We start from the raw sequence: 14,089 nt of genomic DNA, 5'->3' as shown, positions 1-14,089 counted from the left end.
GCAAGATTTTAAAATTTAATTCTGCTTTTAAAGTAAATTAAGTATAATTTTACTTAAGAACCCATGAGTAAAATTTGATATAAATTGGGTCATATAAAATACAAGTACTTTTTTGCTCTAAGTATTTTAGGTGTTTTACCTTTAATAGTGATTTTTTTTTTTTTTAAATTTTAAAGGGTACATTAGCTGGGATTTTGATTGGTCTGGCCCAGCTAAACTGCTCTGAACTAAAGCTGAAGAGGCTTTTCTATCGGCATGGGTAAGTTGGTTTATTACATGAGACTTTCAAATGTAGTTACTAAAGTTAGTTTACAACAAACTAAAAATTAAGTTTTCTTAGCGAGCGTACATAATTTTAATTATTTTACAGTGTTGTTTGCAGAGACCTCATTTTTAGAGGATTTTTACTGGCTAGGGGCTCATTTTTATTCTGAGAGAATAGAAGTAGTTTGAAGAGAGTAGTATTTTTCAAAAAACAGCTATAGTTAGGATTTTTAAAAATAATTTCCCAAAGTTATAAATTAGCCTATTAATTGAAAAGACTGGAAGTTCACAAGGTAACGGTTCTTAGTAGCTAAGAACTGTCTGGCAATTTATAGACACTGAGTTAACCCTATGCCAAAGCTTTAGATGTTGAAGAAGTAAGAACAGTGGAAAAGCACACTTATATATACTACCTAAGCCTTATATAGAAATTATTAGCATTACAGTTGGGTTAAATGTATGTGTATACATAGAAGTATGTATATACTTAAATTGAAAATCTATAAAATTTTGTCCTTATAATTTGTACATTTTCTTTTTTGTCTTTTTTTTAATAAACTTATTTATTTATCTATTTATTTATTTTTGGCTGCATTGGGTCTTTGTTGCTGCACCACGGGCTTTCTTTAGCTGCGGTGCGCGGGGGCTACTCTTGTTGCAGTGTGCGGGCTTCTAATTGCAGTGGCTTCTCTTGCTGTGGAGCACGGGCTCTAGGCACGTGGACTCAGTAGTTGTGACTCGCGGGCCCTAGAGTGCAGGCTCAGTAGTTGTGGCGCACGAGCTTCGTTGCTCCACAGCATGTGAGATCTTCCCGGACAAGGGCTCGAACCCACGTCGCCTGCATTGGCAGGCGGATTCTTAACCACTGTGCCACCAGGGAAGCCCTCTTTTTTTGTCTCAAGTAAAAAATATCCCCAAACTTGTCTAAACCTATAAATTTCATTTTCCTTCCTATATACTTACGGTCATTTGCTCTAGTTTGCTAGGTGTTGACAAATTATTCTCGTATGCAATCACTGAATGGCTTACTGACATTAAGAAGAACCAGCTGCCAGGAATTCTGGGAGGCGTTGGGCCTATGCATTCACTAGTGCAATTAGGTGAGTGTTCTTTTTTAATTAGAAGATAATTTATTTTGCCTGATCAGTGATTCTTAACTCTTTTGGGGGTATGGATGCCTTTGAGAATCTACGTGAGGATCATCTTTCTAGAAAAACCTACATGTTAGTCGTACAAAATTTGGCCTCCCATTTTAGGAGTTAAAAACCCAAGGGTTGGAATGATAGCAGAGATCTAAGCTCCAGCACGCCTCTTGATTTCTGTGTGTTGGCTGCTGTTCTAGCGCAAGGCCTGAAGGACTTGGTCTGGTTGCCAGTTGAGCAGTACCGGAAGGGCGGCCGCATCGTCAGAGGGTTTCAGAGAGGCGCTGCCTCCTTTGGCACCTCAACAGCGATGGCTGCTCTAGAACTCACGAACAGAATGGTTCAAACCATACAGGTATCTTTTCAAAGACCAGCTTGATCTATACAAAGAGGAAGAGCTGTTGTAAGCAGTTGGGTTATTTTGTTCTCAAAATGTACTGTGACAGTATATAAAATCTTGAGAATATTTTATTTGTAATGATTTCATATCATTAACTTTTTATTTTTGATTAGCTGTCCAGTGTTAAATAAGTAGTTAAATAATAAAGCAGTGGACTACAGTGTCAAATTTGTTTGCCTCTTTCAGGTAAATTATAACTATTAAGTTAGCCGAGGATTTATTTCACCACATTTATGTGAAAAGATCATAGCTGAATGTAAAGAAGGCATTAGAGATCTAACAATAGTCATACTAAGGTTTGTTATATTAAGTATTAAGCTCCAGTTGGCCTTATCCAGTTGTTCACAGACCATGCATTCTTATCTAACCTTGGTAATACGGAGAGTGTTCTCAGAAGGCAGAGGAGGGGCTGAAACATTCAGCTCAATCCAGGTATGAGTTATTAGTGTACACTTTAACATTCTTGTTATAAAAGTGACACATTCTTGTAAAGAATTCAAATGCTGCAGAAGGGCTGGTCTGAGGGTGTGTGAGTCCCTCTGCTCTTCCTCTCTCCCTGTAGGCAGTGCACTGTTGGAGCTTAACCCTCCAGACTTTCTTCTGATTCACTTTTTTGTTTTCTGATTCACTTTTCACTCTCTGATAAAATGATCCAGGCGGCGGCGGAGACTGCTTATGACATGGTGTCTCCTGGTACGCTTTCTATCGAGCCCAAGAAGGTCAAAAGGTTCCCTCATCACCGCTTAGCCCACCAGCCAGTGGACCTGAGGGAAGGCGTGGCCAAGGCCTACAGTGTCGTGAAGGAGGTGAGTGGGCACCCGAGGGGACAGGCCAGAAGCAGTTTGCGTGCTTTCCTGACGTTCATCTAAAGGGCATCGGCGCTTGGGCTTTGTTCCAAAGAAACCCCTGGGGTGGATTTGGGACTGTTCTGTCGCTGGTGGGTGCAAATATCTGCATGAGGTAAGAGAAGAGGCTGTGTCCTGACCTGCAGGCTCACGAGAAGAGTAGTGATCTAGTGGGAAGACTGATCTCTTTACATACAGAAGCAAACAGGAGTAGTAGAAACACGCCATGGACTCACCAGTGGAGTTAACATATGTTTATATTTTGCTGTATTTTCCACAGATTTGTTTAAAAAATAAAATTTTTCAGGTTAATCACAAATGCTGACCCCATTCCCACGCCTTCACTATCCTGAAGATGGTACATATTTTTTCTGTGCAAGTTTTTATAGTTTCATATAAATATGTATTCATAAGCAAATACTTAATTGCTTATATTTTAAAAGTTAACATAAATGGTATCATCTCTACCATTCTGTAACTTTTGTCTTTCAAGATATATCCATGTTGGGGCTTCCCTGGTGGCGCGGTGGTTGGGAGTCCGCCTGCCGATGCAGGGGACATGGGTTCGTGCCCCGGTCCGGGAGGATCCCACATGCCGCGGAGTGGCTGGGCCTGTGGGCCATGGCTGCTGGGCCTGCACGTCCGGAGCCTGTGCTCCGTGGCGGGAGAGGCCGCAGCGGTGAGAGGCCTGCGTACCGCAAAAAAAAAAAAAAAAAAAAAGATATATCCATGTTGATATATGTAGATCTAATTTAAACTTTTATAGTATTTCACTGTATGAATATAGCATAATTTATTTATCTTCCTGTTGGTGGACAGTTTCCTTTTTTAAAAAATTAATTAAGTTATTTCTTGTTGGCTGTGTTGGGTCGTCGTTGCTGCGCACGGGCTTTCTCTAGTTGCGGCAAGCGGGGGCTACTCTTCGTTGTGGTGTGCGGGCTTCTCACTGCAGTGGCTTCTTTTGTTGCAGAGCATGGGTTCTAGGTGTGCGGGCTTCAGTAGTTAAGGCGTGTGGGCTCAGTAGTTGTGGCGCACAGACTTAGTTGCTCCATGGCATGTGAGATCTTCCCGGACCAGGGATCAAACCCATGTCCCCTGCATTGACAGGCGGATTCTTTTTTTTTTTTTTTTTTTTTTTTTTTTCTGTACGCGGGCCTCTCACTGCTGTGGCCTCTCCCGTTGCGGAGCACAGGCTCCGGACACACAGGCTCCGCGGCCATGGCTCGCGGGCCCAGCCGCTCTGCGGCATGTGGGATCTTCCGGGATCGGGGCACGAACCCGTGTCCCCTGCATCGGCAGGCGGACTCTCAACCACTGCGCCACCAGGGAAGCCCCGACAGGCGGATTCTTAACCACTGCGCCACCAGGGAAGTCCCAGGTTCCATTTTTTTCCCTGAAATACAGCTATTGGAATGTTCATATAAATGCCCCTTTGTATGTGCAAGAAGTTGTTAAGGGTGGAATTGGTGATTTGTAACTATTTGAATCTTGACACTTATTAAGCATTAACAAATTGTAATTTAGTTGCACCAGTGAATCCTGGTTCTTTATGGGTGTTGACAGGAGCATTCCTTGTCTTTTTTTTGTTCTTCTTCTTTTTTTTCTTATTCAAAGAGAAAGTCACAAAAATTATAATCATCCTCATCAGTTCACTCAGTCCCATGTAATTAATTTGGTTTTCATCTTGATCTTTTCTTAGCACTTTTGTGAATTCATCAGTTTTCCATTAGAGTTCTGAGAATACTTATTCATTCAGTTCAGCAGTATAGTCAGTTACCAGAAACCTGTCCTTGTCAGAGTCTTTTCCATGAATTCCTTGCAGGTGAAACCCTTTTATAGGAACATTTTTGCAAAAGCATCAGAGTACACCCAGAACTGTGTACGGTTAAAAATGACCACGGTTAAAGATTTGATGAAAGTTCATAATAATGCAATTGACAAGGAAATTTAGTTATTTCTGAGATATACATTTTAAAATAATAACTAGACTTATGACTTATAACATTATACCAGAACATATAAGATTTTTAGGAATTTCATGTAATGTCTGAAACATTAATATTAACATATGCCCATACAAATAACACAAAGAAAGTTTAGTATTAGTTTTTTTTCCTTTTTTTTAGCATTCCTTGTCTTAATCTTTTTTTTTTTTTGACATAGGACATGAAGTTTGAGGTCATTTTACTTAACGATTTGTGTATTAAGATTTCATTAATGATATTTTTCCGTCATATTCTGACAGGCAGAAGTGCCTTAGGACAGTCTTTTACGTGACAAAAAAAGCCCATGTGGTCCCAAATGGTGGGAAGAAGACTGAAGTGAGGCCCCCAAGAAATGTGCTAGTGGATAAATAAAGGCAAGACCACAGATCACCTCTCTTTTTTTTTTTTTTTTTTTGGTACGCGGGCTTCTCACTATTGTGGCCTCTCCCGTTGCGGAGCACAAGCTCCGGACGCGCAGGCTCAGCGGCCATGGCTCACGGCCCCAGCCGCTCCGCGGCACGTGGGATCTTCCTGGACCGGGGCACGTACCCGTGTCCCCTGCATCGGCAGACGGACTGTCAACCACTGCGCCACCAGGGAAGACCCAGATCACCTCTCTAAAAAGAAATTTAGTCAGGAGAATAAAGAGAGATAATTCTCAGTCAGACCTGTTCCTACAGATGTCAGGATTGGGCCAGTAATCAGCAGACATGTTAGAAATCAGGTTTGTAAAAATGACCCTGGGCTTCAAGGCATAGCAGGGGCACTTTGCAGCAGGATATAGTAGCACGTGGGTATGTAGCACTTTGAAGTCCACAAAATGCTTCCCTAATTTAATCTTTGCTCGTTTAAATAAAACCATTTGTGTGCTTACTCTGTGCCAAGAGTATAGTAACCCTTAAAGGATAGGTGGTTTTCCTGACTTAGAGATGGGGAAACGGGGTCAGCAAGAATGGCTTCCCCACTGTACTGTGGCAAGACGGTAGTGGAGCCTGGATCGGAACCCAGGTATTTGGGTCTAATGTTTAGTTCTCTAAAACCGTCTGTGTGAAGAAGGGAGGAAGGAAGGTGAGCATGATTTGATGTGGTACGTGTGCTTGATTAGACGGAGTCTGAATTCTGTATTAGAAAACTTGTAAAATAGACGTTCCTAAGTGGTGATAAATACTATCTCTTGGGCTTCCCTGGTGGCGCAGTGGTTAAGAATCTTCCTGCCAATGCAGGGGGCACGGGTTCAATCCCTGGTCCGGGAAGATACCACATTCCGTGGAGCAACTGAGCACGCAAGCTACAACTACTGAGCCCACGTGCCACAACTGCTGAAGCCCATGCACCTAGAGCCTGTGCTCTGCAACAAGAGAAGCCACAGCAGTGAGAATCCCGTGCACCACAATGAAGAGTAGCCCCCGCTCACTGCAACTAGAGAAAAGCCCGCGCACAGCAACAAAGACCCAACGCAGCCAAAAATAAATAAATAAAATAAATAAATTTATTAAAAAAATACTATCTCTTTTCCTATCATATGTTGGTAACTCAAAGATCAAGAGGAAACATCCCATGTGTTTCACAAGATCAGGGGTTGGCCAATGATAGGTCTCAGGTCAGATCTGGCCCATACCTGTTTTTATACGGACCTTCTAGTAAGAATGATTTTTACAGTCTTAAAGGATTATAAAAAGAAGAAAACAAGAAGGAAGAAGAAGAGTATATGACGGAGACTATGTGGCCCGCAAATACTTAGCACCTGGCCCTTTGCAGGGACAGTTTGCCGAGCCCCACTCTGCACGATCAGGTCTCCTGGTGGTTGGGGAGCAGTGGTGAGGGAAGTAGTGGTTTATGTAGGGGCTGTTCGGTGAGCACTTGGTACCTGCTGAGTTGTTCCGGGCGCTTTAGGTGCAGTATTTCATTTAACTCTAACAATCAGTACAGCATCTTCATTCCCCTCTTAAAGCACTTGTGTAAGGTCACACAGCTAAATGATGGGGCTGAGGTTTGAATTTGCTTGGTGGTGCGGATCGCCACATTCTGACACACTAACAGCGACTGTTTGTGGGTTAGGGAGGGGACCTGGGAGCAGGCAGGAGGGGATATGGGCAAATGTGTAAATTGTAAGCGTCTTCTTCACTGTGGTGACGGTTTTACTTGTTGGCTGTTATTCTGTAGATAGTTTGAAAAACAGCACTTACATTTTTTTTTAGTTCTTCTGTAACCCCCTCCCCGCCACGGTATTACGTGTTTTTTACCTGCTGTGCTGTGTAAAAATGATATTCCTGTCAGGTTGTCAAAGTGAGGGCTAGACTTTGGACTAGGACAAAGCTCCTTGATTTCCCCGGAGAGCCCAAAGTTCCTCTCATTGTGCCCATCACTGAAATGGTCACAGTGGAATAGTGCCTCGTGGCCCCTAAGGGATTTTGAGTTAGACAAATGGTAGAGATTTGAAAGTCATGTATGACATTTTACCACGCTGGCTTGACCTACTCATTTATATATTCAGCTCTAAAGCTCAGCAATCATGATTATTTCAATGTTACACCATTATAAGAAAGATGAAAAATGCTACAGAAGCTTTGTTTCTAATTATTAAACATGTTCCTGCTTTATGTTCTCAGAATTTTCTCTGTTTAATCCAGTAAAATGTTCTATTTAGCCTTTTATCTTAATTGAATGTTCCATAGTTATCTCTTCTAGTACATAGCCAGTAATTTAAAACAAATTAAATTATTTTCTGGAGCTTAGTCAGATTAGGTTTTTTTGTTACAGTTGAATCACAGGAGCTATCACCATATTCATTTAGTGATTATGTTTATTCAAGAAGCTTTGTTTGCTAAGTTTGATTTAACTAGAGTGATTACTAGTGCCAGAAAAGCCGGTCTTGGATTATTAACTATTTCTGTAAGCTTCCCCATGTGAAATTGTAGTTTACAATAGTAGTTTACACAACTGTCACAACAAAATGCTAAATCATAATAATTGCATCTTACTTTCCCTTAGAATTGTCATAAAAATAATTATCCTGGCTTATCTCAAAAGTACAGGTTCTGTTTTGTTTTGTTTTGTTTTTTGTCTAGTTACAAACCTGCTGTTGATTAACTCTACTAAAGCGTGTATTATGAGATAATTTAGAGAGTTTTCTGACCAGTGATTTACTCCCCTTCTCTCCCCTCCCCCCTCTCAGGGACTTGCAGACACGGCTCAGACCATTTACGAAACCGCAGCCCGGGAACACGAGAGCAGAGGGGTGACTGGCGCCGTGGGCGAAGTCCTGCGCCAGATCCCCCCAGCCGTGGTGAAACCTCTGATCGTTGCCACAGAAGCAACATCCAACGTCTTAGGTGGCATGAGAAACCAAATTAGACCGGACGTTCGGCAAGACGAGTCACAGAAATGGCGCCACGGAGAAGACTGACATTTCAGACGTGATTCTTTACGAAGATCATGAGGGTGGAAACAAGGAGCGGAGTATCCCACTGGCAGCTTTAGAGGGAACTCGTTTCAGTTGATTGTGCTCATCTCAGGAACCAAACCATTTCTTAGTGAAATAATTTAGTATCGAAACAACATGCACCCAAAACCTTTTGACATTTTAGGGCTACTTCGGTACTTGCCTGTAGAATAGAAATGTTTGGTGGCTGGTGTCAAAAGTCCATAAAGCATTTGCTGCCCAGTGAGTGGAATGTTTGCTTTTATTCAAATGACTGTACTTTTCCTTGTTACAGACAGCTGTCACTGGAAACCTCCTTTTACAGGACAGAGTGCTCAGAAACATTTGAGCACTTTGAAAGCACTATTTATGTTGCTCTAAGGAGTTGATTTTTCTCCAGGTTTGAAGAGAATCACAGCTTTGAAACTTTCATTGAAAATGAGAGACAGAAGCCACAGGGAAAGTAAAACAAATAGGATGTTCAATATAAATACCCGTGAGGAAAAAATAACCTAGTCTGTTGGATTTAGTGTTCCTGCACTCGAGAACAACGTCGTTTCCATTTGCTCAGAAGAGCCTTCTGTGGGAGTTTGAGAACGTGAATGTCGCAGACTTGTTCTGTTGTGTTGCACTTTATTGTGTGTGTGTGTCTGTGTGTGTGTGTGTTTAGATTAATACAAGTCATGTGCTATATTCTACGTGTAATTTAGAGAGTTACACAAAATATAAAGAGGGGTAAGTCTGAAGGTTTTTGGCAAAGGAAGGTAACTCAAATGTAATAGCTTTCATTCATTCTAAGTGTAAATGAAAATGTGCATTCTATAATGAACTGGGGCCCATCTAATTGTTTATATATTCAGTTTTAAGCAGGTATAGTGCAAGGTTATTAGGAATGTGTGGAAAGGGAGATTGAAAGTGGTTTTTACTCTTTTGAAATTAACCAAAAATCCTCCAAATATGCCCTAGTCAGCTATTTCGAAGTACCATTTTTACTTGGTTAACAATGTACATTTTGATAATCTGTCAGGAATGAATAAAGTATTTTTATTTAAAGGTAAAATTGTTTTATGCTTCCATGAATATTTTGCTTCTCTTAGAGCATATTCATAGATGCAAGACTAGAATTTATTACAAGATCCTTGGGAACACTTTCTCAAAATTGATGTTGGTTAGTATCAAGTAAATCATTACCTAGGAGTGAGAGGGAAATTGTTCTCAAGAACTCAGCCTCTAACTTTAGATTAATCTAGCAGAAAGAAAATATAGGACTTTGTATTCATCCACTGTTTAAAGTTGCATGATGTACATTCTCATTTTCTAGAGTGGGGGGATGTCATCGAGGTGAATTTGGATTTCAGAACTGCTTTCACTTTGGGGTTTGGAAAATGACGTTGAATCAATTTCATTCTCTAAACTTTCTAAACAAGAAAGCAAATGTAAACCAAAAATCTGAACATTTAAAATTTATAAAATTATGTTAAATAGCATTTAATTTAATTTTGTTTTCTGTTTACTGCTGAAAAACTTTAAAGGATAGTGCTCAGAAAACCACCTGTTTAAGCATCACAGGACCGTTTATTACACGGCCCCAATTAGTTGGAGTCCGCCTAGAACGTGGTCCTGAGTAAACGCTAGCCATGGCTATTTATTATATGAAGCTTCAGCCTGCTTCCGGGGTGCTTTCCAGGCACCCTCACATTGACACCAGTATTTTCCCTTATAAGGGAACATGCTGTGTGTGATATCTGTGACGATTAATCAAACTGGAAAACACTTGCTCAAATTTAAAAATATAAAATCTCTTTATTAAATATATTTTCCATACTATATCTAATTGAACTTAAATAATTAGTATAGGGAGAAATAATCATCCTCTTCTTTGTACTCTGAGTTGCAAATGGACCTAGTTTTTTTTGACAAATTGGGTTTATAAGTCCCATTTAAACATATGTCTTTATAGTGTAATTTCCATGGCTCTCTGTTCTGCCCTCCTGCACCTGCTTTTAATAGAATTCATGTTTGGGAACAGAAACCTTGTGTTTCAGAAAGATTGAGTGTCAAGGGTCTAGTCATTGTCAGTTTAACCAAGATGCTCTTTACTTGAGATGTTTACATAGAGGTCCTTTCTATATTTGAATACTTAGGCATTGTTAAATATCCTTAATTTTTTCAAGAGTGTCTTTCCGAACTTTGATGTCACCATGACACAGTAAAGAGCATCGGCAGGGTCCTCGTGTTTCCAGATCTGTGACTTACCAAGTGGATGCCTTTGCCGAGACATTGAGTTTCTTTGTGCCTCTGTGTCCCTCTCTGTAAACGAAGGGGTTTCTTACGACAAAGCCCAGCAGAGATTTTCGGATGAGTAGAGCGTGCGTGTGTATGCATGTGAATGATGGCTTGGGATGTGGCACTCTGTCGAGGGCCCCGGGCCTCTGGCACCTGGGACGGGTGGTGACGTCGAACGAGAGCACTGGCCACATCACACCCACAGTAGCCGCGGCTCCTTCAGATCTCTGATCTCTTAGAGTAACGTGTCTCTGAACGGCCATGGTGCCTTCAAGGCTGACTTCTGAATGGAGCAAACGGAGCATGTGCACATATTGCTGCATTGAGTCCACGTACGTTTCTCCCCGAGGGGTCCAGGTCAGCGAGCTTGATCAGGATGCGTTTGTGAGTTTCAGAACCTCACAGTGTTGCAGGAACAGGTTAAGACCACTTTATGTTACAAAGGCAGCAGAGGCCATGGTGACATCTTCTCTTGATTAGGATCCCCCAGTTTCCCTTCCTGTCTGTCCACAGATTGCTATTATTTACAAATAGAATGTCCGCTCAGCATTTGCCTTTTAGGGCAGATAGGATGCAATGTTTTTTTCTAGACATCATAGCGAAGACTTTCATTTTGGTAAAGCTTGGGTCCAATTTGGATTCCCACTTAAGCACATATATTTAACATCAATATTTTTATAATGCAGAACTCACTTTAAGAAAAAAAAAACATCTTCCCAAATAGCAATGTGCCTAAAATGGGAAAAAGACTAAAAACCAGTATTTCCTGCGTCCTGCTATGCGTCACTTCCATCTCCTTTAAAAACTGTGTTTTGTAGGTTTGGTGCCTTTGTTCAGTTCCCAAACAGTCCAAACAACTACGTCTGCTCCTCGGGGCCGCTCGGCACCCTCGGGTACTGTTGGTTCAGGTTCTGTGCGCCGTGTGTGCTCTCAGCAGAGACGAGAGACGAGAGATAGAGGGCAGAGGCAAGTTAAGCCGTTTTAAACGAGGAATCCACACTTGCACTAAGTCGTTATAGGATTAACAATTAATTATCTTACCATGAATTTAGATCTTGTATATGTAAAAAGCTGCATGACTCAGCTTAAGAGAAATCATTTACCTTTGCCCCGCCTCAGTTTTCTCACACCTGAGTGGGGTGTAAATGAACCCTCAGCCTTGTGGCAGTGTGGCAGGACTCGTGGCCCGTGGTGAGCAGTCTGTTCCCTGTTTTCCTTTATATCCTCTTGACCTACTTAAGACATGAGAGAAAATGTCTATAAAGTTCTTTAAGCATCGTAAAAGTAAGGGCCTGTGCATATGCAAAGCGATACTTTGCATCTGCAAATGCATCAACTGGACATACCCATTGGTACTAAATTGAATAACTCAAGTATCAATATAAATTTGTGAGTCTTAGGTTAAAAGGGAAGGTTATTTGGGTAGTATACAGATAATGAAGGAAAGAAAAATTTTTTTCTATTACCAAGAAATCTTATTTCTGTGTCCTGGAAGGTATAGTCAGTCTTTTCACTGAGAATAACTGAGTGCTTTAATGCCAATTTATTTTTATCTCAGAAGTTTCAGGATCATGCTAGGCACTGCTCCCTGTAGTAGAGTTTACATGCACAGTTGCAAGCCAGCTAGTTTTAATCAGAAGTATTTTCCTTTCATTGTAGTGTCTGCAAATCAGAGAGAGAGAAGGCATTCTAACACACCATGATCGGCTTCTTTGGGGATGAGAAACTTGAGTTTCAACAATTCATATTTTGAAATGTCAGCAATTTTTAAAAACAGAGGTGTTAGACATTTTTGCTTCCTGTAACCAGTGTTGGCCCCTTGGTTTCAAGCATGTTGCTTCATAAAAAGCACCAGATGGCTATCTGATGTATTTCAAGAGATTGTAGATGTGATGTTGGCTGACTCAGTGACATCTCTAATGCTCTGGGGGTGTTGAAATAGCAGCCCCTCCTTTAAGAAACATGTTTACTTTGCTGTTTCACATGTACTTTGTGTATATGAAATGGCAGCTTCCAGTTTCTAGTCGGATTTGTCTTACATTGTTTGTGTAACTTGCCAGTCACACAGGACCGTTTGCTTTTTCATTGCAAAATTTGGTAGGGACGCCAATTCAGCTCTTATGTTAATCCATCCTGATTTATTTTAGACATTCAATTGATCTCACCAGAAGTAAAAAACATATGTTGTATATGTTGACTGTCATTGCTAAGTTTCCTAATTGAGGTAATTATGGATATGAATACTTTAAGAATACTGATGCTATATGAGTATTTTTGTGGAAATGTTAACTTGTTAGTGTGACTAAAGTATTATGAATTTAAGAATATTCTTGAAGAAAATTAAAATATTTACTCTTTGGAGCTTGCTTTAAACACTATTGTCTTTCACCAAGAAATGTTCCCTGTATAAAACGCCTGTATAAACTACTTTTTGAGGCAGAGGGTAGGTCTGTGTCAGACCCTGTTGTTGTGAAATGGTGTCCCTGTGGTCCTGTCCTGATAAGAACTTCTGACAGCACATCTTGCAGCTACCTGCTGCTGACTTCTGAGATATGCAACAGGGCATATACCGTTAGACTTTGCCACTCCTTCCCCTTTTGGGATATTCATCGCTGCGTCAGTTATCTTATCTCCACAATGTAGACTTGCAGCAAACACATCTTATAGTTTTGGTCTTAGGGACCTAGATACATACTTGAAAAACCTATTCTTTTTGGAGGAATATTATTATTTATAAAAGGAATATTTAAAAGACATTTATGCTTAAAGACAGTACTGTAAAAGAAGTTTTGATGTGACAGATGTCATTATATGACCACCCACTTCGAGCAATCATGGAAAAATCGTAAGTGACAACACGCCTCACACATGACTCTTGGGAGAGAGGGAAGGGAACCTTTGTGAGGTGCTTGCTGTGAGCCAGCTTCTTTACATAACCTCAGTAGCCCCTCTGAGGGGTGCTTATAATGGTCCCTCTTTTCCAGAGGAGGAGACTGAGGTCCAGAGAGGTCAAGGAAGTTGCTTAAGGTCACGTGGTTTGACTCCCAAAGCCCACGCTCATTCTAGGACTTTATTTAAGAGGAACTTGGACAGTTGTCTAAATGTCTCCACTAATTAGGAAACCAAGAAAGGAATTTTGCTAGAAAATGGAGACTATCGGCTCTTAGAATACTTTAGTCAGACAAACTTGCTTATCTTGCATCTCCACCCCTCTCCCCTGGGCTCTGGCTGGGCTCCAGCCACAGTTGTTAAGTCTGGGAGTAGGGCTAAATTAGATTCTCTCTGCTTTAGAAATCTTACCCTTGGGGCTGGATAAGTTTTTGCAGTGGGGCTGTCCTGCGCATTGTAGGATGTTTAGCAGCATCCTTGGCCTTACCCAGTACATGCAAGTAGCACCCCATCCCCAGTTGTGTAAACCAAAAATGTCTTCAGACATGGCCAAGTGTCCCCTGGGTGGCAAATGTCCCCTGGTGCAAACCACTGGGCCAAAAGCTCCCCTGGTGAAAATCATGTGCGGCATGGAGCGAGCACAGTGCCTGAGAGCCTCCCCACATTCCTTTCTGGAATATTCTGCCTGCTTCCTCCTTATCTCAGCTTAAAGATTACCCTTCTCAGACAGGCCCAGCCACCCTTACCTCTTTATTACCCCATTATTCATTATAGCACACACTCCTCTCAGCAAACTCTGTGGCATTTCTCTCATTTTAAATTCAACATTTGTTAAGTATTTACTGTGTAATTACTAC

The 14,089-nt window shown here is 41.2% G+C and overlaps 1 protein-coding gene across 4 annotated transcripts in view; it reads left to right on the top strand.

Annotated features, from left to right (window-relative positions):
* ATG2B (autophagy related 2B) overlaps nucleotides 1-12,646 on the top strand; it is a 79,453-nt gene extending 66,807 nt beyond the window's left edge. For all 4 annotated transcript variants that reach the window (XM_082619257.1, XM_082619255.1, XM_082619256.1 and 1 more), the window contains 5 exons: nucleotides 177-259; nucleotides 1,243-1,364; nucleotides 1,607-1,761; nucleotides 2,463-2,612; nucleotides 7,812-12,646. In XM_082619257.1, the coding sequence (XP_082475383.1) occupies nucleotides 177-259; nucleotides 1,243-1,364; nucleotides 1,607-1,761; nucleotides 2,463-2,612; nucleotides 7,812-8,042 (741 nt within the window). In that variant the 3' untranslated portion in view covers nucleotides 8,043-12,646. The remainder of the gene's footprint in view (nucleotides 1-176; nucleotides 260-1,242; nucleotides 1,365-1,606; nucleotides 1,762-2,462; nucleotides 2,613-7,811) is intronic.
* The last annotated feature ends 1,443 nt before the right edge of the window (nucleotides 12,647-14,089 follow it).

The sequence above is a fragment of the Mesoplodon mirus genome (genome assembly GCF_964341445.2).
Source record: "Mesoplodon mirus genome assembly, chromosome: 4".
Taxonomy (NCBI): Eukaryota; Metazoa; Chordata; class Mammalia; order Artiodactyla; family Ziphiidae; genus Mesoplodon; species Mesoplodon mirus.
The sequence above is the reverse complement of the archived record's forward strand: the minus strand, read 5'-3'. Positions and strand labels throughout refer to the sequence as shown.